General features: G+C 41.3%; 1 protein-coding gene across 8 annotated transcripts in view; it reads left to right on the forward strand.

The window, feature by feature from the left end:
* LIMCH1 (LIM and calponin homology domains 1) overlaps positions 1–27,256 on the forward strand; it is a 172,636-nt gene that overhangs the window by 135,886 nt on the left and 9,494 nt on the right. For 7 of the 8 annotated variants that reach the window (XM_086891154.1, XM_086891157.1, XM_086891159.1 and 4 more), the window contains 11 exons: positions 2,827–3,048; positions 12,051–12,144; positions 15,287–15,453; positions 16,130–16,235; positions 18,552–18,580; positions 19,570–19,653; positions 21,290–21,382; positions 22,352–22,456; positions 23,787–23,923; positions 24,707–24,837; positions 26,125–26,236. In XM_086891154.1, coding sequence (XP_086747280.1) covers positions 2,827–3,048; positions 12,051–12,144; positions 15,287–15,453; positions 16,130–16,235; positions 18,552–18,580; positions 19,570–19,653; positions 21,290–21,382; positions 22,352–22,456; positions 23,787–23,923; positions 24,707–24,837; positions 26,125–26,236 — 1,280 coding nt within the window. Of the gene's footprint in view, positions 1–2,826; positions 3,049–12,050; positions 12,145–15,286; positions 15,454–16,129; positions 16,236–17,750; positions 17,826–18,551; positions 18,581–19,569; positions 19,654–21,289; positions 21,383–22,351; positions 22,457–23,786; positions 23,924–24,706; positions 24,838–26,124; positions 26,237–27,256 lie in introns of all 8 variants that reach the window. The other variant, XM_086891161.1, reaches the window with a different exon arrangement.

Consider the following 27,256-nt stretch of genomic DNA (forward strand, 5'->3'; position numbering starts at 1 on the left):
ATGGTCATGTTTTTTGTCTTTGAACAAAATGGAAGAGGCAGGGAGTGTGGGGGCCCTGACTTTTGAAGCAAGACCTGAGCTGCCTTTTGTGTCAGGGGTCTGATTTTTGCTGTACTCAAACAAATGTGTCCCTACTCCTTCAGAACCAAGAGCCAGCTTGCCCAAAGATATGCTCTGTCTTAAATATGCTTTTCACCAAGGATGGATGGGGAAAACTTCTTCACAGGCATAAAGAGAGAATTGAGGTTATGCATGGAGATTCAGTGAAACAGGTTGGTACTGGGGTAGCAGAGTCGCTGGAGATCGATGGTGAGAGAGGGAGAGTGGCTCCATTGGTTTGCAAGAACTGAGCACAGATTATGGGAGTAAAGGAGTAAGAGAACTTGGATGAAAGCAGGGCTGCTGGGAATAAATTAGCTGTGAGACTTGTGGGAGAAGAGGATAGGAGAAGAACAGGAAACAATATTCTGAGACCAAAATATGAAATTTGAGGAGTGTATCCTTTGAAGTGTGGCTGTGGAGAATGGGAGTAAGATACTGAACCAACGATGGAAAAAGAAAAGAACTGGGATGTATTAAAAAGAAAAGAACTGGGATGTATTAAAAAGAAAAGACCAGAATAAGTCAAATTTGAAAAATCTGCTGTTCACAGTGCCTGTACCAAAACTGGAGCTTAACCAAGTCTCATGTAGTCATGTTGTGAACAGTGTGAAGCCTACTGCCATGGGTGCTCCGGCCTCTAGAGTTTGGGTTTCCTTCTGTCTGCCATTGCTCAGACTTTGCAAGTGTCATTCAGGGGCTCCTGAAGCCCTGCTGATATCCCATTAGCACTGCTACTGTGTATATTCAAGTTGTTTAGTTTCTAAAAATTAAGTCAGCTTTTTATAGCTAGTGAAAAAAATATGTTGTGATGTATAATTTATTGAAGTCTGTCCCAGCCCTTGTGGAAACCATGCCCCACCATATTTCCTAGCTGAAACATGAAACTGATAATTCCTGTGTCTCCTATACCTCAGCTGGTATGCCACAATTTACTTTTTAGATACCAGTGAATTGTGGAACTCTGTTTTTTTCTGATTCTTGACACTTTTTCCATCAGTGGACCAAGATATGTGTGTGCATCCCCATAAAGGTATTGCATATATAATTCCCATATGTGGGAAGAAACTAATCCATGAAGGCTCCTACGCCCCACAAAAAAATCTGCCTGAATCTTGTTCACATGATGTGAAAAAATGTGGTTTGTCTCAGCAGGAATTATTCCCTAGCACGTGAAGCTGTAGCATTATTTTCCCTTGAAACACCAGTCTGTCAATGATTCTTGGCTCTAGTGACAACGTGTTGACTTCCTCCAGATTAGAAGGAAAGAAGCATGTTTTTTTAACTCTGCAGCCAGGGCATCTGTCCTGCTTATTTGAACGTTTGGTTTTCCTCCTTAATATAAATAGAGAAATATCTTAGTCTAAACAGAGACACTGAAATGGATGGTGCAGCCTGACAGTGTTTTCCTGGTCTTTTTATTTTTGAGATCTTTCATAACCTGCCTCTCTAGCAGGTAACCCAGCACACAGTCCCAGAAGACTTGGTGCTCAGTTGCTGCTCACCTTTATGTTTGGAAACAAACCCTGAGAGGTACTGTGTTAAGTGGATGATGTCAGTATAGAAAGGGAGGGAACATTTTCATCTGAAAAACACTCAGAAGGGGTGAAACAGGTGATGATCGTGCAAGGGCTAACTGCCTCCACCATCCTGCACATCTGTCAGAGCTAGAGATGCCCAGCACCTCAGGGATGGCCTCTTGGTTAATCATGCTCACTAAGAATAAGCACGTGTAGGAGGAGTCAGTGGAAGGAGCTTGGTACTGATGATATGTACTGTGTTCTAAGTTGGAGTGCCACTCTGGGGGTATCCAAGCTGTTCACTCAATAAATAAAGGATGTCTGTGCACAGAGGAGCAAAGCCTTCCTTACTCCTCTCGCCTGCTGACAAGCCTGTAAGCATCTGTGCTGTGTAAGCCAGGCAGGAGCAATGTGGTGGTACCGAGACCCAGTCCTCTCCTGGTCTCTCTGCCTGGGCCCTCTTAAGGTGAATGGCTAGTGAGTATATTTTGTATTCTCCTTTGCTTAAAGGTTCCTTAGCAGGCATATATGGCCACCAAGGAGCTAGCTTGACCCTGACAAAAAAGGTAGTTAAACCGTTTCCTTTTCAGGAGATTACCTAAAGTAATTTTTTGGGAAAGAACCTAATCTATTTGATTAGCTTACGGAGGGTTTTATTTGCTGGTGCCTTGATTCCCTGTTATGAACAATAAAGAAGCAAGTGGATGAACTCTGCTGCTTCTGTCCCTTCAAAGTTCACAGCAGTGCTTCAAAAAAGCACAGCCTGCTAATACTGTGGTGAGATCATTGAGGTACATAAGCAGTCCATCAGTATAATTAGTCCTGGAGAACCTGCTTGGCTTTTGCATAAGGCAATGCAAAACCCAGCAGTTTTGGCCTAAATTTAACATAAAAATTGGGGTTTTTTAAACATCCTTTGATCTGTAATGCATGCAAAGGGTGTCTGTATGTTACTGGGAGAATGGAATGTGGGAAACCAGGAAATCCAGAAAAATTATTTCCTTGTGTCTGTATTTTGTTTATGAGCCCTCTAGGGTCATAGGGTCTTTTTCTGTTTTGGCCTGTTGAATGAAATATGTGCTTGACTTCATCCCTCACTGATAACACAGACTGTGTTAATGATTGTACTATCATGTTGAACTCCTAATTTCCTAAATTTCTTTGAATGCTACTTGTCTCAGCATATTTATTTAACTGTATTCTGCAGGTAGATGGAAAAGTCAGCATGAATGGAGAAAATGTCAACGGCATGGAAGAAAAGGATAAAGAATGTACAACAGTAATATTTACTCCTTCACCAACCAGATCTCTGAAATTTGATGGAGTAGCCAGAGGGGACAGGCCCCCAGTAGAGTTGAAGAAGGACCCCCCAAGTGTTGAGCTCAGTTTACAGAGGCCTGCCACTCAGAGTGTGCACAAAGAGCCAACAGTAAGACCAACACGAACAAACCAGCCTTACTTTCTTTGCCAATTTTCTGTCTCATGATGTGTTTAATCACTAACTAATGATACCCAAGTGCCTATGTTTGCCTTATTTCAAAAGGGTATGCCCAGACCAGAAAAAAAAAAAACTATAAACAAAACCCCAAATCCTTTGTAAATTAAAGGCTTCTTCCTTTTGTATGCGGGTAGAGAAATAGGAGCGTAAGATTAAAAAACTTTTTGCAGCCGCTGGGGGTTTTGAGGGAATTATTTTTTTGGTATTTTTCTTTTTTGTTGTTGTTTTGAGTTTTTTTCCAGATGTCATGCAGCTGATAAGCAAGCTTTAAATGTGCTTGGCCAGGGAGAAATTGATTCAGTGTCCCAGCCGTTGTGCAGGTTTATTCAGCGCTTCTCCTAATGTAAGCTGATTAGATCAGCAACACAATTGGACTGTGTGAGCCATTATAATTAGTCTCAGTTTTCAGTTTTCAAAAGAGGATGTGGATGTGCTGGCAGTTTTGAACATTTGGTTTTCATTCCCCTCTCAGAAACATTAGAAAAGAGGATAAGCTATTGAAATGCTCAGAGGGGCTAACATGCTTCTTAACTGCCTTATCAGAGAAACAAATTAATTTCACCTTTTCATCTTTCTCTTCCCCTCTTCCCCAGAGAAAAAGGCAGGAGTAAAACTAGAGCATATCACAGCAGGCATCTAGATGCTACAAAACTGTAATAAAAGTAGATAGTGAAAATAAAGCAAGAAATAAGGAGAGGACTGCAAAGAGAGCATGTAAAAGGGCTGCAAGCAAGTGACAGGAGAGGGAATTCTCACAATTTTTTTCTGTGTAACAACAAAGAGAATTGGAGATGTGGTGAGAGTTGGAATATGATAATTTTCTCTTTCATCTCAGATTTCATCCAAGCATTGGCCAGATGGATAGCAGAGAGCAGGCAGAGATCTGTCCTGGGGCGTGATGGCTCATTCTTAAAATGGGTTTGTGTTTTACTCCCCTGCTTTAATGCCAGTCTCTAGCTATGGACAACCAAACTATGGAGCCTGCAGCAATCAGGGGAACTGGAGTGTGCTGTGAGCACAGACTTGATCCTGTCAGAGGGAGCTGGTATTGAGTCAAAAGTGAATAATTTACAGGGAAGGCAGAGCTGAGTCTGCTCCTGTCACAACAATTTGACTGTAAAGGAAAAGCCAGGCAAGCATTGCATCTGATACAGAAGAGCAGGGAATGGGAATGTTATGCAAATAAAGAACCTCATCTTGCTGGAGATTAGAAGTTTAATGAAAATCAGAAAAGTAGCCAAGTGAAAATGTTAATATCTTTTTTTTTAGGATTTTCAGGCCTAGTTAGAGCTATGAGGAAACTCAGCAGGAGAAGTCACTGTTAGTTCTTGAGTGTGCTTGTATCTGTTTGATGTCCTCTCATCCTCCCCTTTCTACAGCTTTGAGGGTGATATGGCCAGCTGAATGCAAATTTTTCTGCGTCTGGTTTCTCCTTCCAATTCTTAGCTCTTGTGGTGATACTGGCAGAGAAAGAAGAAGAGCTTGACTCAGATTCCCTGTGCCTGTTGGCATTTACAGAATAGCTCCTGGTTTGTAAGCTTGAATGTGCTTAATGATGAAGCCTACAAGAGACAATGAGTGTGCACCGAAATGGTGCTAGTGACAGTGTTTGTCCTCTAAATACAAATTTTATATCACTAGCCTCACAATTCCATCAGCAATGTGACTGGGTAGTGCAATCATCATAATAACTCCTGGAACTTCAGCTTCAAGCAAAGATATGTGTATTAAGCATGTCAAGGGCAGAGGAAGGAGAGCAGGCTGCTTTGCGGGGAAACTTCCATGGGAAAACAGGTGGAATGCACTGACTGAAGGATTTAACCCCTCCTAGGAAGTTTGGGAATCCAGATTAGGAAAGATAAGATCCTCCTGGGCTTCTCCCCATAAAATGAGACCTCTCTTGCAGTAGGATACTGCATCCAGCTGTCACTGTCAGCATTCCAGAAGGGAAAAAGAGGTTTGATGTTTACCCCAGGTATGGGACGTCCAAGCAACACATTCTTAGAAGGAAGCCTTCTGAAAGCCTCCACTATCCCCTCCTACAAGAAGAAAACAGGGCTGTAGGTTTTCTCTGATCCTTAACCGTTCTGATATTCTAGAGGAGGAGGAGACAATGGCAGAAACAGGAACAGAAGAGCAGCTGAGATGACGAAGAGCTGTCTAGAATGGAAGAAATTACTGAAGCTCTTTTGCCTTGAGGAAACTTCTACAAATTAAGCATATTTTCAAAGCCATTTCTAAACTTGCTTCCACTGTGTTTATTTGCATATTTTATTGATTCAGTTCTTGTTAGCTATGTTCTTCCCAGTATTTGAATAAGATTCACAGGCAATAGCTCCTATCTTAAAAAATGCTGAGTTTTTCATTTCATGGGGTCTGTTTTTCTCCCCCTCTAGCTGCTTGTAGATTTGGGTTGGTTTTGTGCTTTATTTGTTCATTTTCTGCTGCAGGTCTTTTTTGTGAAATATATGTTTCTTTTCATATATTCCTTACCTATGGCACTCCTGTCCTCCCCTTCTGATTCTCTTCCTGTTCTTTACATGCCCCTTTCTCATCCTCCATCCCTCATAGGGCTGCTCCCCTGCTGTTTCAGTTCATTTGTCAAATGGACTAGTTCTGTCTTCTCTCAGCCTGGCAGGCTTCCCTTTGAAGTCCCTTCTGTAGTCCTATTGTGAATGTGTCTGGCTGCCCTCAGGCATTGTCTGGAGCAGGGGAAGATGCCACACAACTGTTGTCCAACAGTGCTTCTGGCCTGAAGGTTGTTTAAGTTCCACCACTTACAACACTAACACTATTGAGGCTTTTGGGGAACTAGGGAAGTGCAGAGATAATTTCCTGTAGGTGAGACCTCAGTGTCAGTTGTCTTTTTGACAAGAGAAGGACCCCATCTATATGTGAATCAAATAATGTTTGGCAGAGACTGACTGGGAAACATATGTACATCCTGCCTAAATCGACTATGAAATGAGATGCAGAAAACTGCAGCAGGTGGGAAGGACAGTAAAGAAAAATATTATCAAAAAATATACTTATATCTCTAGAGTATAGTTAGAGTATTAGGTAGAGTATAGGTAGTGTATAAGTGATTTTACAAGAGACTTACCTTTTAAGCTTAAAGTAGCTTATGAAATTTTGCCTATGACTAAAGGCTAAAAAGGATGAACTTGGCCTACAAGCAGGAGGAAAATATCCCACTGGTGTTTGTGGAGCAGCATGGTGCTAAGAGGGGTGGTAGGTAGAGCATACCTATACCTCTCAATGCAGCTGGAAAAACTGGGGCACAAGCCCAAAGACTGATCAATCAGTGGCAATACCAGCAATAATGGGAAAATCACCTCCTCATCCTGGTCCTACCTGTCAACCATTTAGGCTGTGTTTTCTTCCCACTGTACAGAATAGTGATGGACACTACAAATGCTGAGCAGTTGTATCTGCTAGCTCTTAGAATCAGAAGCTGGCAAAGTAAATGTTTTGTTCTACAACAGTGTTTGTGCAGATTTTAGAGTAGGGGAATTAATTTGTCAGTAAGTAAGTAACACCACTTTATTTTAACCAATCTTTATGTGAGCTCTTAGAAATTATTGGCTTCCTGCAGCTCTAATTATAACTTTGCTCTGATCAACCAGAAAAAAATAAATATAGGCAGCAACCTAAAAAAAGATCAGGGTGAGGTGGTGGTGGTGGGGAGAGACAGCTTTCTTTTAATTTTTCTCTAGCTAGCTTAAACTTGTCCATTTCTACTCACTGCATGCTTGGCACAAAATGTCCTTGTTTTCTATATCCAAGTAACACTCTCCTTCATGTTGAAAAATTCACTGATTGAACTGAGATTAAAGTATAAGCTTTCTTGTGGTTGAGGATTGTTGGCCAAGCTACAGGAGAGTGGAGCTGAAATCCTGGTTTGTACGTAGCCGGTAAGACAAGTCTTTGTTCTTTGATTCATTACAAGAAACACTCGTAGAGTAAGTGTCTGCTCCAGATTGCCAGCTTTGCCTTGAACCACACATGAAAAGATGCAAGGAGGGCTGGAGTACCTGAAGGGAAAAAGGTGTAGGATGAGAAGTGTGAGCAGCAAAGCTTCAAAGCAGCTAGAAGGGAGCACTGCTCAGCATTTGGTTCTGAACACTGCTCAGCATTTGGTTCTGAACATAGCACACCTGTCTCTTGTCCTTCAGACAGCCATGTACTTTTCAGTGTCTGTCAGTGAAAGAAGCTAATTTTATACTCCAATGGACCAGTAATAATTCTAATGACTATCAAAAATACTTCACACTTTCTTGAAACATTTTCAAGACTTCTCTGTCAGTTACAGATTACTGATTACAGATTACTGATTACAGATTACTGATCTTTTGTTGTAAATAGCTGGCCTGAGTATAGTATTAGATAGCTGGCAGATAACCTGTTGAAGCAGTGTTCTGGCTGTAGTACTGTATCTGGCATAGCATGCAAGAAACTAAGCTGTGGCAGCCCTAGGTCGTGCCATCATTACCACTCACATCAGCTGCCAACATTAATTTTGATGAGGAAATCTTTGTACAAAAATTTTGAAGTCGATGATATGTGTAGAATTTGAATCACAGAAGTTTTGTGATTTGTCAGACATTTTCTACATGTGGCTATTGGTGTTGCAACCAATTTCATTCCTGAATGGTTTTACAGAATTAAATTGTCGTTTTAATCTGATTCTTTCTGATACCTCTGCATTCTAACTGGTTCTAGACAGCTTGTTTTGTCATGTTTTCATAGAAAATACAATAACAATATTTCACATGATTTTGTGTGCAAGCAGTGTTAACTGAGCTATGTTTCGATTTAATTTACAAGAAGGATTAATAAAGTTCTACTGTAACTTCCTTTGGAGTTTGTATTCTTGTAGAAGCTGTGATACTCTGTGTGTTAGGTATTTCTGGTTACTGTATTTTTAGTTTTATTTAGGGTGTAAAGTTCTGCCACAGAAGTAGCCAATATGGCTATTGGCAATAGCCAATTGACAGTAGCCAATACATTTCTAGCTTGTGTGATCTTAATCAAAGAAATACCTGGCCTGATATCCTAGTTTATGTGATAAAAATCCTGTCTGTCACAAACTGAACTAATTTATTTCCAGGCCTAATAAGTGTTTGGTAACACTATATGCTTGTGCTTGTGTGTTTGTAAAATGAATACTCTGTTTAGCAGAACACCGGTGCTGCTTTGTCCTCTGTACTGACGTGCTCATAACCACAGTTGCCATCACAATATTTAACTTTCTGTCGTGAATGGAGGCTAAGTCATAAATAGGGTAGCTTACTTTAACTCCTGGGATCCAGACGCATGGGATAATGAGCATGTCCAAGCAGACAGCATGCTTTAGATTTTAGAAGTTTTAATGGGACAATCTCGACATCAGCCTGATGTGTGGGCAGAGATAATCACAGTCCCCGTGTACTGAAGTTTTTCATGCTCCTCTTAAAGTCTTCTCTGCCTGTGGTGGTGTGTGTTACCTTCCCTCACAGGCACCTGCAGCAGAGCCTGTGTTTGGAATGGCTCTGTTTCCCTGCAGAAAGAGACCTCTGCCCACACAAGAACACATGATACAAGGGTGCTGAGAGGCTGCATCAGCCCTTCATCCCAAGGCATGAGAGCTCCTCATAGAACTGAAGCACCTCAGAAATGTCACTCACTAGATTACTGTCAAAATACACCAAGTCCTCTTAGGTGTAATGAAATGTTTGTATGCCCTTTTTTAAGTTCAGTGATAACATCATCATTTGATTAAAAATATTTATGAAATGTAAAGTATGATAGCCTGTGGTAGAAAAGGTATTTTATCAATTATATCAGCACAATAATTTTCTTAAGTGTATCATGTACCTGTGGATAAAATACTAGGTAATACTTCATTAACTTAGTATTATAAATAGAATTAAATTTAGTGGAAACAAGAGAGTTCCCCAGTGAAGTTGACTTAATTTTTTATAAATTAGTTATTAATCAGTTTTATATTTTTAGCTGTATGTCACTAGCATTTAATTGCTCAGCAGAGGGAGGAGCAAGAGTCAAGTCTCGTGAGCAGGAACAGAATTTCTGCAGCATGCCATTGGAAAGCAAATTTTCCTGCAGCAAGTATTAACTCTTTTTTTCTATAAATAACATTTATGTCTATACCTGGTTCAGCCTCCTGGATATAGGTTATGGGTAGGTTTAGTTATTAGGCTTGTGCAAGACAGCTGCATGACAGCACTCTGTTCGGGTTCCTGAGAGAACTCTAGACCCAGAGGTGATCCAAGTGCATCGTGTCTGTGCATCAGCTTTCACTAAGCAACAGTGAATTTTAGCCCCTCTGAGAGGCCACTGTAGCTGCGCTCTTTCTCCAGCAGAAGCTGACATCAACAACTGACTTTCTTGGGTATAACAATTTAACACTTTTTGTATTGGCCTCAGGAGTATAAAAGTTTATAGCTTCAAAGCCTCTGAGGTTGAACTTTAAATTGAATGTATTTATTTATTTTCATTTTTCAATTTGGACAATTCCTTTTTGAGAGTGAAGGGTGAATTCCATTGTTTTACCAAAAAATATTATCAATCTAAATATTAATAATTGAAATCTACAACAATGTATTTGGGAGGCTTATGGTTTGGACCAGTGGGTGTGGAGCCTCTTGCTTTTCCATGTGAAAACTACTTTGTTTGAGCCAAATCCTCAGCTCTCAATAATAGCCATTTGTTTAGGTTTAACAGAGTTTTGTAGGTTGTAGAATGACATAGAAAAAATTCAAGTTGTAGGTTTCTAGTTGAGTCTGCTGCTCAAAACAGGATCAGACATGAGATCATAAGAGGTTGCTAAGGGCTTGATCACTGAAATCTTGGGAACCTCTAGGGACAGATATGACCTATCTGGCAAGCCTGTTGCACTGGCCTGCCTGTCCTCATGCAGAAAATAAATACTTATTTCTGCTTTAAGCAAGGTTGGGAAGGATTTGCTGTAGGTTCTCCCCTGGCCACTGTTGTATCAGGAGCTGGAACTGAGGCTGAAGGGGAAGTTTATTCAGTTGCAGTAGAATTCTGCTGGGGCTTTTGCGATGAAAACTCTCAGCAGCACACTAGGCTGGAGTCCAGATGAACTGGGGGAGAGAGGTGGGTTATATGAAAGAAAAATGCAACTAAGTGGCAAGAGATAAACCTCTAGAGCACAGGACTTGCAGTCTTTGGAGCATTTCTCTGGGGCTTTGTTTTACCCTGTGCCTCGTATCCAGTGACCATCTCTCCTGGGAGTGCATGAGACATGAAGGAGCAGTCTGTGCTTTCTTCATTTCTATTCCAGGTATAGATGCATTCACAGGTGGACGTGGTAGAGAGGAAGTCCTGAAACTGTCCATGTTACCTTTTTAGAGACTATTTCATGTCTGCCTCATCCATTTCAAGAACTGCTTTTAGGCAGGTGGGAGATGTGTCTCCATGTCTTGCCTGGGGCAGAGGCTGAGGGTGGAAAGAGGGTGCATTGCAAAGTGGCGGCAGTGGCGAGGATGGCAGGCAGCCAGCCCCAGCAAGCGCTGCCACTTCGAGAGACTCGTGGCTGTGATCTGGCGCCTGTCCTGCTGAGAGGTGGCAGCACAGCCCTTGGCAGCTGCAGGCCCCTTCTCTTGTTCCCAGCAGTGCTGGGTTTGCCTGGGTCACTGGCCCTGGCCATGGCCCCACACCAGTCTGCACCATTTCCTTGTAGGGCATATTCCTACACATGTTCCTGCCCCTCTTGACAGCAAGTCTCCCTCCAGAGAGGAGATGAGGCAGGGATTCACAAGCTTTGCCAGCAGTTAAGTTCCCTAAAGCTTTGTGGAGTGTCCACAGCTGCTGCCATCCTGTTGGCGTTGCCAGCAGATGTCTCCAGTTATGGAGCTGTGAGAGCCCAGGTCTGTTTTTCATGGGGCATGTTCAGATAAGGGGCCATAGGCTCTCGTGAGCCTGCAGGGATAGGAAACCAGATCCATACAGAAGGTGGAGATCTGATTCCTGCCTGCAGAAAAGAGGAAATTTCATCAGATTTCCTCCTTTGCAGCTGTTAAGAAGATGGAGGAGTGGGAGGAGGACAGGAAAGAGAGTCTACAATAGGTTATTTCTGAAATATGTTCCTTTTTATTTCTAAAAGTAGTCCGCATTTTTTATTTTCCCCCATTGAATGTGCCATTTTCTAGGTCTTGGATGCATTAGAAGCACTAGCTATTGGCAATGGATGATAGCTTTACTGCAGAGTTTTCTTGATTTGCTTTCTGGAAAAGCAGATGTATGGTAGAAGCTGCTGAATAGATCAGCTGAAGCGTTACCCTTATTTTGACAGTGTGGTTTTAACTCTGCAACAGCCCTGTCCCGGTCAGGAAGCTTGCTTTTCAAAGGCATTTGAATTATTGGCTTGATACAGTCTCACCATATTTTTTCAGTCCTTTCTTAATAGTGTTTCCAGTATTTCATTACCTTTAATACCAACTCTGTCTTTTCCCTTCAGATAACAGATTGTTTAGACAACCGTGAAATAAAGGAAGTATTTAATTACTTTGCCACTTTCCAAACCCTAGTATGTGCTATCTCTTCACTAATGCATACGTTTTTGTGTTATTCTGGAAGGGGAAACTAGGGGTAAATGTATGCTTATCTCCAGCTAACACAATCCAAGATATCCTACAGTTTTAAAAGCTTGTAGGAGCTATTCCAAGCCAACCACATTAATGGCTGATGATGAGTGATTTGAAAAGGAGATTAAAGCACAGCCATTCAATACCCAAATGGGCACGTATTGCTCTGAAACATTCTCCCCAGCGCCCTGCTGAGCTCCACACTGATGAACCACACTGATGTGGTTCAAACACACTACAAAGGGGCAGCAAGCACTGCCTTGAGGAACTAGCACATACTTTTATTTCCACTCTACTCACTCCGTGCTGTGTTCCCCTCTCCAGGCCTCCCCGGTGGAACTGGATGGAGCTGACAGCCTGCAAGCCGAGCCCAGCCCCAGCGGTGCGGCACCTGCTCTGCCGGAGTGCCCATCCCCAGGTGGGTGTGCTGCTGCCCTCCGCCTGTCCCCGGGTGAATGTGTGAATGTGCTGCTGCCCTCCGCCTGTCCCCGGGTGAATGTGTGAATGTGCTGCTGCCCTCCGCCTGTCCCCGGGTGAATGTGTGAATGTGCTGCTGCCCTCGGCCTGTCCCCGGGTGAATGTGCTGCTGCCCTCGGCCTGTCCCCGGGTGAATGTGCTGCTGCCCTCCGCCTGTCCCCGGGTGAATGTGCTGCTGCCCTCCGCCTGTCCCCGGGTGAATGTGCTGCTGCCCTCGGCCTGTCCCCGGCTGAATGTGCTGATGCCCTGGGCCTGTCCCCGGGTGAATGCGCTGGTGCCCTCGGCCTGTCCCCGGCTGAATGTGTGAATGTGCTGCTGCCCTCGGCCTGTCCCCGGCTGAATGTGCTGCTGCCCTCTCTGGGTGAATGTGCTGATGCCCTCGGCCTGTCCCCGAGTGAATGCGCTGCTGCCCTCGGCCTGTCCCCGGGTGAATGTGCTGCTGCCCTCGGCCTGTCCCCGGGTGAATGTGCTGCTGCCCTCCGCCTGTCCCCGGGTGAATGTGCTGCTGCCCTCCGCCTGTCCCCGGGTGAATCCGCTGCTGCCCTGGGCCTGTCCCCGGGTGAATGTGCTGCTGCCCTGGGCCTGTCCCCGGGTGAATGTCCTGCTACTTTCCCCGGGTGAATGTGCTGCTGCCCTCGGCCTGTCCCCGTGTGAATGTGCTGCTGCTTTCCCCGGGTGAATGTGCTGCTGCCCTCGGCCTGTCCCCGGCTGAATGTGCTGCTGCCTTCCCCGGGTGAATGTGCTGCTGCCCTCGGCCCTGCCCTCGCCCTTCCTCACGCAAGGGCCCGGGCTGAGGCACACCCTGTGGCAGTAACCCGCTAGGAGCATCACCAGCAGCACCAGCAGGGCTCATTAGAGAATGCTGCAAATGTCAGTAATCTTGGCATAAAATGAAATTGTGTGCTGTCAGAATAGTCATTCACCACAGCAGCCTCCCAAGGGATGTGTTAGAGCCCCTGTGGCAGGAAGTTTTTCATGTGCAGCAGGACAGGGTGCTAGAGAATCTCCTCTAGGCTTTCTTTCCCACCAAAGGTGGGACTAGATGGTCTATTGAGGTCCCTTCCAGCCTGGGCTTCTGTCTCATTTTGTGGTTTAAATGACACACCTGAGCTGTCCACTTGGCTATTTGTGCAAGTGAAAATCCAGTGCCACAGCATGCTGTAACCAGAAAGCAGCAAGGGCAGAAGCTACCAGACAGTAATAGTTTCTGTCTGACACATTTTTTCCCCCAACACATTAAGGAATGGGGAGAAAGAGTAAGAAGTGGCACTTCAGTTCCCATAGGGGCTTTAAATGCACAGTATTGTGTAGACTCCTAATTTTCTGCCTTAAAGCCATTATGCATGATTCCTAATCTGAGGAAAGGAATTTGCCGATAGAATTTTAAGCTGTTTTCCTCAAAAGTGTGTTTTTGAAACATTGTCTTTGAGTAGGCACTTTTTTTTGCTGTATGCTATTATACTAAGTTAATGGTATTTTTTTGTTGTTTATTTTTTAAAATGAGTCTATCAAAGTTCAGCTTGGTATGAGTAAGTAAAAAGTACTATGTCAAGTAGGTTTTTAAATGAGATCCCTGGCTGTAGTTTGTATGTAAGCATAATGTTCCTATTTGTTGGGGATAAATGTGACTTAAACAATTGAGCTTTGCCCTCAAACATCAGTGAGGTACCATTCCCCAAAGATTAGAAGCACATGGGCTGTTAGCAAGGGTTCATTAGCTGCCTTAATTACTTTGGCTCCTAGATGCCAAAGTACATAGTTTAACAATTTTGAATTGCATCTGGCAGGTAATATAGAAGGTGCAATTTTATAATGAAATTACCAAATTCTTCTCTCAAGAGTCAACAGTGATGAGCTGGTGTTGTCTACAAATCACAAAGCTGTTTTGGCTTCAGCTCCCCAGCTGTCAGAAATGCTAAAACTTAGTATGGACAGCAAATTTTAATTGTCTGGCAAGGGAAACTGAGATAGGATTGCAAAAATTGAAATGATAAAGTAACATGCAGTTTTCATTATATCTGCTTTGGAGGGACAGATGGGGTCCAAATTCTGTGAACTTGTAGAGTAAACAACCTCCTCTGGTGTTCAGTACAAGCCAAACACTTCCATGCTGTGTCCCCTATGCCTCTAGTGGGGGAACAGCTCCAGAGAAGGATGCATCTGCCTTGGCAGCAGCAGCTCTTGTCTCTGCTTGTGTCCACACTCTTAGTGGAGTTTTAGGCTGCCTCTCTTTCTTAGCTTACTCTCCTAGCCTATCAAAGAGAAGCTGCCAATGTTGCTGTGGTTGGAAAGGGGACAGGATCTGAAGTTTCTGCTTTAGGAGGTTGGAAAGATACCTGGGTGCTTATTCAGTGCCTGAGATGCTGGTGACTGCTCTGCTTCCAGTGGTGGTATCACCTATCAGCAGTTCAGCTGTCACAGTCAGCTGTAGACCTGTGTGCTTCTATCCTCTTCTCCCAGAAACCAGCATCAGCCTGTTGGGTTTGTTTAAGAATTAGATGACAACTGGGTTATTCCAGTCCAAGGCTGCCTGTTAGCAGTTTGTTTGTTTGTTGTCTGATGCTTAACTGATTGTCAGTGGAAGTGGTAGGTTTAGTGAAAATAGGCAAGCTGAAATAACCTCCAGTGCTGACAGAGAGACCATGTCATATAGCTACTTACCTTAGAGACATCTTAGGGCAGGATGCATCACGTAACTTCAGTAAAGAGATCTTAGTTCAGTAGGCCCATTGTAGGTTACAGCTCATCTCAGCCAGAGGAGTGCCTGAAATAAAAGTTTGTACGACTCTTTCCCAAGGACTTCTTCTCTGTTTTTGTTGACCATGAAGGGTATCCCATGATTCCCAAATCAAGTGTGTGCACATAAATTCTGACAGGTGAATTTCATTCTTTGAGTCTTGTCTTCTTTGAGAGATTAATCTTTCCTGTGTCAAAGAAAAAAGTTTATTTTTTCAAAACATCCAGTAAATGGGCTCACAGTATATCCAGTAAGAAATTGGATTTTAATAAATAGGTGAATGTTTTATTTGAAAAAGTATCTTAACCTTGCAATATTATCTCTTATATGTGTGGTTTGGGTTTAGATCAAAAGCAATTCAACTCAACTGCAGCTTGTGCCAGCTCTGCTGTGAAGAGATTAGAATTTCTTCCCAGTCCTATCCCTTCAGAGGAAACTGCTTCAAGCAAGAAAGATGTGAAGAAAGCTGAAATAGAGAAGCAGAAGGAAGCAGAGCTCCCTCCTACACAGGAGGTATGTACAGGCAAGAAAAGGAGGGAATGGAAAACAAACAAACAAACAAACAAACAAAAAAGAGAAAGATCTTTCATAGAAATTTTTCTTGTGAAAATTGGCATTTTTCTCCATAAAATGTCACTTCAGGAGTTCATTCAAAACATGGCCCTGAAGGATGGTTTCAGCTGCCAAATCCTGTGATCATCAGAGTGTTCCCTCTCAAAAGGAACCCCACAGTGTCTGCCTGTAGCATTTGAACCTGTAAACTGATGAGACTAGAAATGAGAGCATAACCTGCAAACCCCAGTCCCACCACCTGTTGGGAGGGCAGTGTCCAGAAGGTGCAGACAGTGGAGCTTGCCCTCTTAGTCCTCTTGAAGTGCTGAGTAAGTGGTGGTGGTGGCAGAGGTAACAAATGGCTGTGACCATGCTGCTCTTTTGGGTAAGTTAGATGTTGGTTAGTTAGATGTTATTACAGGATTGACTTTGGTGTGCAAGGCAGTGGGAATGTCAACAGGAAACCGCTACCAGTTACTTACAGGACTTCAATACTGTAACTCCCTGTTGTTGTTCTGGAGATAGAGGCTTCATCTTTGATAATGTTTCAGAAAATAAGCAGAAAGGGTTTAAGCTAACCTTTGATTGAACCTGTTGCTTTTTTAATGCTGCTTTCTGCTCCCAAATGTCTGAACAGGTGATTAAAGCAAAAGCCCTGGAAGAAAAGGGGAGTGTAGTCCTGCCATTTTTAAAGAAACTACCTGAAACCAGCCAAGTTACTCTGCATAACTCTGGTCTACAAGGTGAGCAAAAAAGCATTTGGAACACTCAGCTGGACAGTAGCTGAATAGGGGCATGTGGTGTCCAGGGAGATCTGCCTAATCCACGACTTGGAAAGTTTTGGACCTAAGACAGTTATTTTCTAGTTTCATTGACTGATAATTGGTAGTGTGGCTTCTGTGATGAAAAGGACTCTTCTGGCCATTCCTCTTAAACACAACAGCAGAAATTAGACACAGCAGAGGGAGAGCCCTATCTTGAATTTACTTGGCCTAGCAGTAATGGCTGTATTATGTCAATGAGTATTACATACTGCTGCTCACAGTTGAAAATGACTTAGCAATTGGCTTTTTCTCACAACAAAAATTTCTGCAGATAAGTTCTGCACTCAGCTGCTCTTGTGGAGCTCCTTTTTGCAGATGAACAATACACATATCTGGCCCACATCTTTGAATTCAACCACTGCCCAACACAACTTCTTGAAATGCAGAACCTTTTTTTTCCCTTGCCTTCATGAGAAAGTTTTGCCTGAGACTGATAATGTTTAGTAGTTTGATTTTATATTTATTTTAAATATGCATATATGTAGGTATTGTGGAAGAAAGAGAAAAATCAGCTGAGGGTTTTTTCCCCCATAAGAACTTCCTAGGTTGTTAATCTTTTATTTTAATTAAGTAGGTAATGTACTGATTAGCCTGACGTTTTCAATGTTAAAACTACTGAAGGTGATCCACTTTGAAAAAACTGAAGAGGGACTTTTTACAAAGCCATGTACTGATAGCACAAGGAATAAAAACTTTAACCTGAAAGAAGGTAGATTTAGATTAGATATTAGGAAGAAATTCTTTATGATGAGTGTGGTGAGGCACTGGATGGGTTGCACAGAGAAGTTGTCGATGCTCCATCCCTGGAAGAGTTCAAAGCTAGTCTGGATGTAGCCTTGAGCAATCTGATCCAGTGGAAACTGTCCCAGTCCATGGCACGGGGAATTGAAACTACATGATCTTTAACTTTCATTCCAACCAAAACCACTCTATGATTGTCTGAAAAGGAATGGAACTCTCACTTGTTTTTAGCGGGTAGGTGCTACCCAAGCAGACTTTGAGAACAATATCATTTTATGTTAAGCAAATCAGACTAAATATCAAGTAACAGATTGTAGGTCTCTTACCTTGTCAGTTTTCTGACCGGTGCTGAAACACTTGGCTGCACTCTAGTGTTCACAGCATATAGAGCACTGAAAGGCTCACAAAATGCATTATAACCTGTATCTGCAGTAGGAATGAACATAATCACCATGCAAAGACTCTAAAGGGTAGCTGCCCTTTACCCAGTGTGCTGGAGCTCTCATGTGAGCTCAGGTGCCATGTTGAAAAAGTAACATTTAAATACAAATAGTCCGCGTGATCTTCAGATCCATTGTAAATTAACTGCCGTGGGCCAAAGCGACTCGTGGCCAAGGAGGCTCAGGTCTGAGAGTCTGTCATCACCTTTTCACCACACTGTTTCTTGTTTTGTCTCTGTGCCACTGCCTGCAGAGCTGCCCCGCGGGGCCATGGTTCCGCTTAGGGTCCGCAACAACTGGCGGCGCTCACAGTTTTTCTCCCAGTCAGGTAAATGCGGCACTGAGCACAGCTCCAGCCCTTCTGCTGCTCCAGCCATAGGTGTTTTCGGACACAGGGCTGGGGTGAAAGCTGATGATCACGGGGACTTGTTCTACCTCTTGCTTCCGTAGAAAATATCTATTCCTGCTGCACAGTTGACAAAGAGCTGTTGGGTTGCACATTGCTGCGATGTTCTGGTTTCAGGCACCCAAGAGAAACCCCTTGCCTATAAATACCATTTTCTTAATTTCTGTAAATCAGTCTAATTTTCAAAGACATTTGGATAGAAAATGGCAATGGTTCTCTTCGTAACTGTGGCTCTTGAATAGTGTAGTCCCATCCTTTTAGCATTGCTGTACTTTTTCCTTCCTTGCACTGAATCACGAAGGGAAAAGTAGATCAAGGTAGGTAAGACTCAGTGTCTGAGCGCTGCTAACATCTGTGGCCAGAAGTAGATGGCATTAGCTAGTGGTAGAGTAGAACCTGATATTAGTTAATATTGTGCTCCTCTATACCCAGATAAAAAGTAGTTTTGTTGGTGATGGGTGTAATCTGGTTTTCTGATTTATTTGCTTGCAATTAGTCCTTGCATTTGGTTGTGGGAGTAAATAGGAAACTAACACAAAGCTCTTATACAGATATAATGTAGATTTATTTTCAGACTGAGGAAATTTTGCTATGTTAAATTTTGCTATGTTATGTCTTTCATTGTTCTGTTGTTTTTTATTTTAATAGCTGATTGTGATACTGGTGATAAATCAAATGTGAGTACCTTTTTTGCACTATTGTTTGGTTTGGCAATTTGTGTTTAGCAGAAATTAATTTTTTATGCCAATTGTCTTGTAACATCCCTAAATGAGAATGAGAATTTTTTTCCATGTGAGAAGAAAAGTACAACCCAAATCAAGGCATTGTCTGAATATGGAATTCATGCATTCTCCTCTTATCTGAAGCTAGCTATACTGTATTTGGTTGCTGGAGCCACTAAAGCTTCACAATCTCTAAATAATATGTAATTCTAATTTATCCATTGTATTTTAAATGCATAGAAATGAAAGGACTTCACAATTCTACTGTTTCCTTGATGAAACAAAAAACCCCAACACACCACAAATGCTACTCTGAAGTACACAATATTTCACATTCTGTAGATGTTGTCATATCTCTTCCTATGGGATTCAAATTCTACTTGTAGTGGAAGGGGATATGGCAGCAAGTATCTAAAGTTGCCCTTGATTATAAGGATTTTACACATATTGTGTAATAGGATCCTTAGTGAAGCCTGAGGATTTATTTAATTATGTATAAGAATTCAAAGCAAGGCTATAGGCTGTTGTGCTGGCAGACATAAAATGAGAAAATATTTTTTACAACCTAAAATTGCTTTTCATGTTGTAAAGAAGATTATAGAGAAGCAAAATATGTATGTTCTTTAAATTTGATTCCCTGGAGGTGGCTCTCTTCAGTGATGCTTAGAACTTTCTTTAAGACCTTTTTCCCCTCCTTCAGCTGAAGTTTCCCAAGACTTTCTTTGCAAACCAAATTATTCTTTTATCATGTGGCTACAAATGGGAAATCCCAAGTGTCAGTGAAGCTAAGAATATTGTCTGCTAATTGAGAGAAACCTTATCCAGTTCTCAGTTTCCCATTGTAACATCATCAGCAGGGCTTACTCAGGCACAGTGCAGCTTTCTCTGGAAGCCATGTGAAGTGTAGTGTCACAGTCTAATAGCTTGGTTTTCCTTCACGTAAGCGTTTCAATTTTTGGGCCTGGGATCCAGAAGAAGAGCGAAAGCGCCAGGAAAGGTGGCAGCATGAGCAAGAACGCTTGCTTCAGGTAGGGAAGAAACTGTATGTCTTCCACTGTGTGGTTCAGCTGTTGAATTGTCCCTTTGGACAAAATTTGGGCATTTTGTGTCATGTTTTTTACATCCTCTGTGGATGCTTGAGCAAATTCTGTGGCAGTTGAGTGATAAATGAGCACACACACATGTTCTCTGTGGTTTAGGCACTCTCATGTCCCCCTTCCCCACTCCATGGAAAGACCAAAAGGACTTGGTCCTGCAATCCAGTGCAGAATTAAACCAGATGTGTTGGTCCTCAATTATATTTAAATTATGCTGAGCATAGACTGCAAAACATTTAATTACTTGGAGCCTCGTTGTCAAGACTGACAATTTGCTAACCCTGATGCCTATGCACCTCTTCTTTAAAATCATGGTCTTAATAGCTTTTCGTAGAATCCTGCTTTGTTCTCAGGTTCTTCTTGGAAAATATCAAGCTAAATTTGGACATGAAAGGACTTGGGTTTGAGAGGTTTTTGTGAGAGAGGGAAATATATCTTCAAGACAACCACTAGTTTTGCCTAGTGGCAGAGTAAACTCTAAAAGTTCTAGGTTTGTGTCCTAGCTGGAAGAAATGCAGTGGCCATGAGAACCTGAAGTTCCCAGTCAATCAGAAATGTCTTTTGAAACTGCAACTAGCTTTGATCCCAAAGAAATAGTGTCTTTGTTCCATGTAACAGAAGACCAAACAACTGTCAAAGGATGGAGAATAATAAAATGGGGTCTTTTAATCCTTTAAGGACTTGTATATCTCTATGCTTACTTTAGAGCATCTAATTTAGCACCTCTTAAAATGGTGTAAAATTCTCATAATAATTTTTCTGGCACATGTGGGTGCTCTCTCAATAGTAAATGCTTCTCTTCTGGATTAGGCAGACGTGGTTACCAATCTGAACAGATGTTGGAACTGGTGTAAGAGGGAAATGGAAGTCACCATTCCTCTCCATGTTCAAACCAGTTCTGGCAACACCTCTGTAAGATAATTGTTTGTTAAAAACCCTGTGAAAATAATTCTTAAGAAATCATTCCTTCAAGGAAGAAAATACGCTATTTAGCTAATTATAATCTTACTCTCTTCAAACCTTTACACACTGTTCATTTATCTTTTAAACTTGCATAGCTATTCATCACTCATTAAATTGTACTGACATATCACTTTAATTAGTATTATTGGCATATCTCTTAAATTAGTATCAGTATCTGAAAAACTTGCTTATTTATCTGCTACTTTGCTGAAGTTTTTAATGTACAACCATTGTCTCAGTGTTTCAATGTGAAACATTTTTGAAACTTAATACAGTAAGGTAACAAGGAATTATGAATATTTTTGAGTATAAACTTAGTTTCTGACCAAAGATTTTAAAAATTCTAAGAAATTAAACTTCTTCTAATGTGTCAAAAGTTCCTTGAAGTTTGAAGGTATTAAAAGTAAGTCCTAGAAAAAAATGGGCTAAGAGAAAAAGAAACATTTTTTTTACACCCATGGATGTTTCCAATTTTTATCCTTTTATTTCATCCTATTTCTAATTAAACCATTCTTAGCAAATTCATTTTTGCTGTGGAGATACTACAGAATTTATTCTTAATACTGAACGCTCTGAGTTTACCTGCGTTTGTATCCGTGTACAGGAGAAGTATCAGAAGGAGCAGTACAAGCTGAAAGAGGAATGGGAGAAGGCCCAGAGAGAAGTTGAAGAGGAGGAACGTAGATACTATGAGGAGGTATAAGGCTCAAAGTAGGAGGTTGTTTTTCAGGGTTTTTTTTATTTTATTTAAATGCACCCACTTATGTAACAAAAAAAAATTAAAATCATCCTATACCTAGATTAATTAATGAAATTCCTCTTCACAGCTGAATTCTGAGGAGGATTGTTTCTCTTAAACACTGGCATAGATGTTGAGGAAAAATATTTAAATATTTGGACAGGTATCCTCAGCACCTCCGCAGAGGTGGAGGTGTCTAATTGCTGTGCAAGTCTGGGTGAGTCAGTACAGCTGTGTCTGGGCACGCTCAGACTTCCCTGCAGGGGCACAGCATGTGTATTTTGGCATATACTGGGTGCCTAGACTTGGTGGAACTCCAGATGAAGTTGTCTGCCTTGGGTTGATCATGGAGGTATTTTGTAACTGGCCTTTAAAAAAAAAAAATCCACTGGAGATTTTCAAAGCTTGCAGTTGTGGAATATTAAAAATATCCACAAAAATAAAAAAAGATAGTGGTTTTCTTCTTTTGGATGTGGGTCACTATTGCAGGAAACTGGAAAATATTTATAAGTCTGTCTATGTGTTATGTAAATGGATGTTTTCTCATCTGTGCTTGAGGGACATACTTGTGTTTCAAACAAGAATTTTTTTTCCGCTTTCAGAATAAGTTTCTCATGTACCAAGGGTAATTTTATACTTTTACATTAAACTCAATACACTGGTGCTCTGCAAAGCAGTAGTTCCATGCAGGTGAAATAGTATTTCCTGTTTTGGAAATTCCATCTCAATGGTAAAAGGAATGCAGGTGCAAAACCTTGAAGCAAATTAAAAATTGAGGTGTTACCATTATTCTTGGTACCACAAGTCCTTATCTAGCCATCTAAATAGGGCACATAGCTAAATCTCATTTTTCTTATACATTTCATAAGCTCATAGTTTACATTCTGTCTTTTCAACCCCCACTCTCTCCTGATCCTCTTTCTTTAGGAACGCAAGATAATTGAGGATACTCTAGTTCCATTCATTGTTTCTTCAAACTCTGCTGAGCTCCTCTCCTCTTCTTCCTCTACCACTGAAGGAAACAAGACAGTGGTGAGTTTCTTATGGAGTAGTACAGCACTGAAGAATAAGCCATCTTTAGTGCAAAGTTTAATCCTTTGCTGTCAGAGTCTAGGAGCAGTAAGAGTAAGGGTATTCCCAGGGTCTCTTCTCTAACTGGTGATTCCTCAGAGTGCTGTAACTTACAGAGTTTCACAACTGAATAGCTGTATTTCCAAGCAAACTGCTACCCTTCCATTTTTGACTAGAGCAGAGAATGATACTTTCTCTCTGCAGCCACCTCTGTTCTTTAACCGGTGCTGTGAGATTTTAATTGTCTTCTAAAACCAACAAAATCTAAGTGGCTTCCCTGAATCCAAAATCTCGAGTGTAAAATAGTGCTTTATATATATATATATATATATATATATATATATATATATATATATATATCTATATATATATAAATATATATCTCAGATGAGACTGAATCCTGCCTACCCAGTTTTCCTCCTTTTCTCTCCCATCATCCCTCCTAGAAAGCAGCAAAACAAACCAGGTATGTTTACTCTCTATGTTTGCTTTTTTCCACTCACACAGCATGGGATGTTAAATGCAATGCATCTAGCATCTGACTAAGTTAGTGTTTGTAGAGATCAGGGAATGACACCCCAGGTGATATCACATTCAGGATTAAGAGTACTATATCATTTGGTTCTCCTCTCACTCTTCCTGTCACCCTGTGCTCACTCACCCTGGTGCAAAGGCATCAGCCATGGCTGATATTCCACATGGCTGTGTAGCAGTAACTTCCTTGGTGGAGCTGCTTATGCCACAGTCAGGACACTGCCTGTACCCAGAAGTGAAGGATCTCATGCCATTGCTCACTCAAGCTCCACAAGTCAGGAGTGAGCAAACACATTCCCATTCCACTTTTAGAAGTAGGACTGGTGTTGTCCTTTGAGGATGCCCAGTGCATGTGAGTAATGCTTTGCTCCTAGGCAGTGACAACAAGCTGAGGTCACTCACAAAGTCCTCACAATCCCAATGGGAGACTGTCTAGACTCTCAAAGTAATTCAAGGATTTCTGCCAAAGAGTATGTAATTGGAAGTTTTAATTCACCATCCTTAGCACCATAATTGGTACCTAACTTATTTCATGCTCAGCTTAGTCCAACAAGATGTTGTTTTACCTAAAGTCTTAATTAAAGCCAAAGCTAGCCTTACCAGGGTCAAATGGTTCTACTACATAAATGTGAGATGTTATTTTTAATCATAAGGTGTGTCAGTTCAGTGTATCTAGGGGTAGCCTGCACTTTTTCCATGTGTGCACCAATGCCAAATTCAAAGAGAGCTCCTTGTTCCCTCTTCATCTGTCTTCTAGAACTCAACTGATTCAAACAGCTGTCCAGGGGAGGGCAAACAAAAAGAAGTTACAAAGCAGAAAAAGCTGCTCTGGGAGCATGACAGTATGTCATCTCTGAAAAGCAAGGAAAGCGAACTCTGGCAAGAAAAGAGGAGGTATGTACGAACCCTAAGCGTTTCATAACCCTGTGGAGCTTGGTGTTCTGTTGGCTTCTGGGATATCACACGTGCCCAGGATTGATGCTGGAACATCAGCACTTGGTGGCCTCCATACAATATATCCTGATCAATATTCACTGGCCCCACAGGCCAGTGCAGGTGTGGCAGTGTGCAGTGCTAGCTGAAGGCTTGTCATCTGTTCCTTGAATGGCTTTGCCAAGAGGCTGTCACAGCAACCAAACCAGACCTTAGACAGCTCAGACGTGTATGTACATCACTGCACTGTGTCTTGTGTACATTTCACAAGCCATCTGAAGGACTAAAGGAGCTCTTTTCACTCGGTGTGAAATTGCCTGGCTACCTCAGAAATACCATACCAAATCTCGCCAGGTGGTGTTTAAAGTCCTGGACTTTGCTCAACTGCGAATTAACTGCGGTTTCAGGAAAAAAGAAGAGGCATCTGATGATGCTGAGCAGTTTATAGAGAATAAGGATAAAAGCTTTTTTTTCTGTCAAAGAAGCCCTTTTCCACAAATCCAAGATGATCTTCAGCACATCTAAGTGGCAGTTGTAAGTGGGAAGACTTGGGCTATTTGAAGACAAACTTGTTAATCCATCAAAGTTTTCTCATTGCAAATTCTCATTGCAAAATTGACAGAAAAACAAAAATCTTTTTTTGTAAAAAATAGACTGATATTCAGAAGTCTGATTTTGCCATTATATTCTTGGTGCCATTTTTCCTGGTTTTATTTTTACAATGTGACTTATTTTTATTGGCAGTGGAAATAAAGTGCTCTCAGGATACCCAGAGACTGGTATCTTGAAAGGAGGAAGTGAGCAGGAGCACCACATGCCAATGATGGAGCGCAGCTCACCTGCCAGACTGAATCTGCCACTGACTCAGGATGAGAGTAAGACTCTTCCTATATCATCTTCTCCAGATAGAAATCAGGCAGAAATCTAACTCAAAGAATTTTGGAAATTGACGACACACATATATCTTCAAAACTGGAATGTCTCAGACAAAAAATAAAAAAAAATATTTAATGTTAGCAAAAATAAATATGTTAAAGTGAAATTTAAATTCTTCTTGTTTTCATTGGAGATGAGAGTTTCTGCAGCAGGTATCTTGTTTATAGTCCTGCATGTTCACAGTATCATTTAAAATATTTATCTTCCATAGTTTACATAATATTACATACATATAGGATATATCTTGATACAGAGAACATATTTCCAATGCTTACTTGGTGTTTTTATAGTTGATTAGATTCTTCATGTCCATTTCAGTCCAGTAAAAATCACTACATGTGATATGTAACCTTTTCAAGCCAAGCCTAAAGCGACACCTGCCTCAATTTTGTCATTAGCTGTGCCTAATGACATTTAAAGTTAATTTATTTTTTTTTTAACTCCCATGAGTATTGATGTTTTTGAAGGAAGGAATTTCCCCAAAGCATTGCTGTCATGAGGGTCACCCTAAAAAAACCTGGCAAATTCATGAATTTAGCATCATTATCTATCTAATACAAGTGAACAGTGGAAAGTAAACAAGTAGGACTAAAGACAGAAAGTGAATGCAAATTTTGAAATCAAGTTTTAGATCTTTGTTTTCAGTTCAGCATAAATATTCATTATTCTAAAAAATGAAGTGTCTATGGATGGAAAAGTTTTCAGTGTTATTACTTGGTCCAAATGCAAATTCTGTCTGTTAAACTTAGTAAGTTTGCTTTCCTTGTCTCAGTTTTATGGTATTCTTAGTGCTTTTATCAAAGTTGCACAAGGAAAGAAAGAAAGAAAGAAAGCAGAATATATATTATCCAGCAATACAGCCTTGGGGATTTGAAGTAGTGATTAAACAAACAGGTTTGACAATTTTAAACTACATCTGCTAATAACCCTGCTTCAGGGTTTTTCTAGATTCTTTTCAACAATTTGGTCGTTTGCAAGTATTCTGGCATCTCCTTTCTTGCCTCTTAAAGCATCACATCCTTACTCTCTCCTTAAGCCTTAAAATAATCAGGTGTGTGGATTTATTGTCTTGATATCAAAATGGGTATCAGGCCTTTCATAGAAGTTTGTTTTGAGGAACAGTACATTTCTTTCCTTTGTGGTGTGCCCACAATCCATTATGGTCTATAAATACTGACAAAAGCATTTTGCCTCAAATATTGAGTTTTCCCCACCTCTTGCTGCAGATGTCTCCTGGAATCCACAGCTGCTGACAAAGCGATCCCCACAGTGCGCAGAGGACATTCGGCAGAGACCATTCCTGGGCCAGCAACCAAGCTCCGCAGGGGAAGCAAGGAGGTGAGAACATAAAGGTTGTTGAAGAGCTTGACAAGTCCTATTTGCTCTGCCTGCTCTTATATTCCTGCTCAACATCCACTATTGGTTGGGTTTGATTAATCCTGCAGTGTGAAGACCCGCTTCTCATGTCTGACTTTCCCACCATTAGATAAATGCTAACATCTATCTGCTTTGTTTCTCATTACAGGCACCAGGGTCACTAATTTCAGGAGGGAGCACACCCCCTGCATGCCTCCCTCTTTTTTCTCTATAGCTGTTTTAGCACATATCTAAATAACTTTTCATGTGCTTAACTTGTTTTAAGTACCTGAGACAAACATTTATAGCTAATAAGTAGCTAAATATGAAGGTGGGAATGTCAGGTTATATCTGCCTCTTTGAAGCTGGCATCCCAGAGCTTCATTCCCCATCTTCCAAACACATCTCAATTGCTACTTTCTAGTCCTTTTGAAGATTATACCTTTCAAAAGAAGATACATATAGAGCAGTATTCTCCTTTCTGCTGTAAATTTTGGTGAGGACTTTTTTCCTTGCTGCTTTGCCCATGCTTTTGAGTAAGCCTTACTGAACAGTAACACCAGTTCTTTTGGTAAATAAGGGATCTGTTTGCCTTCTATTTACAAAAAGAAGCTATGTAACAAGAAAGGAACATCTGTTTTCATTAGCATATATATGAACACAGTCTTCTGCAGAACCTGTTACCTCTATTAAGGTTGTATCCAGTCAGAACTAATGTAGATTGAGGTTTGATTACCTGTTCCTTATTATAAACTGCTTGAGTGTGTGTGTGTTTGAGGAAATTGTCATTTAATCTGTAAACCATTTAAAGCAGTTTGAGTTTGAATCAGTCCTATGATTTCTGATAACAAAAAACATGGTTTTTACTTACCACACTCTTTCAGAGTAGCATGGATGCAAATTAACCAAATAAATCACCTTTTGGTGTTGGTAGCTTCCTTTTTGCTCAGTAAAGGGCTAACAGAGACTGTGGTGTGTGAGGAGTGGTGTGACTTGGCTTAA

The sequence above is a fragment of the Cyanistes caeruleus genome, chromosome 5 (assembly GCF_971803275.1).
Source record: "Cyanistes caeruleus chromosome 5, bCyaCae1.hap1.1, whole genome shotgun sequence".
NCBI classification, from domain to species: domain Eukaryota; kingdom Metazoa; phylum Chordata; class Aves; order Passeriformes; family Paridae; genus Cyanistes; species Cyanistes caeruleus.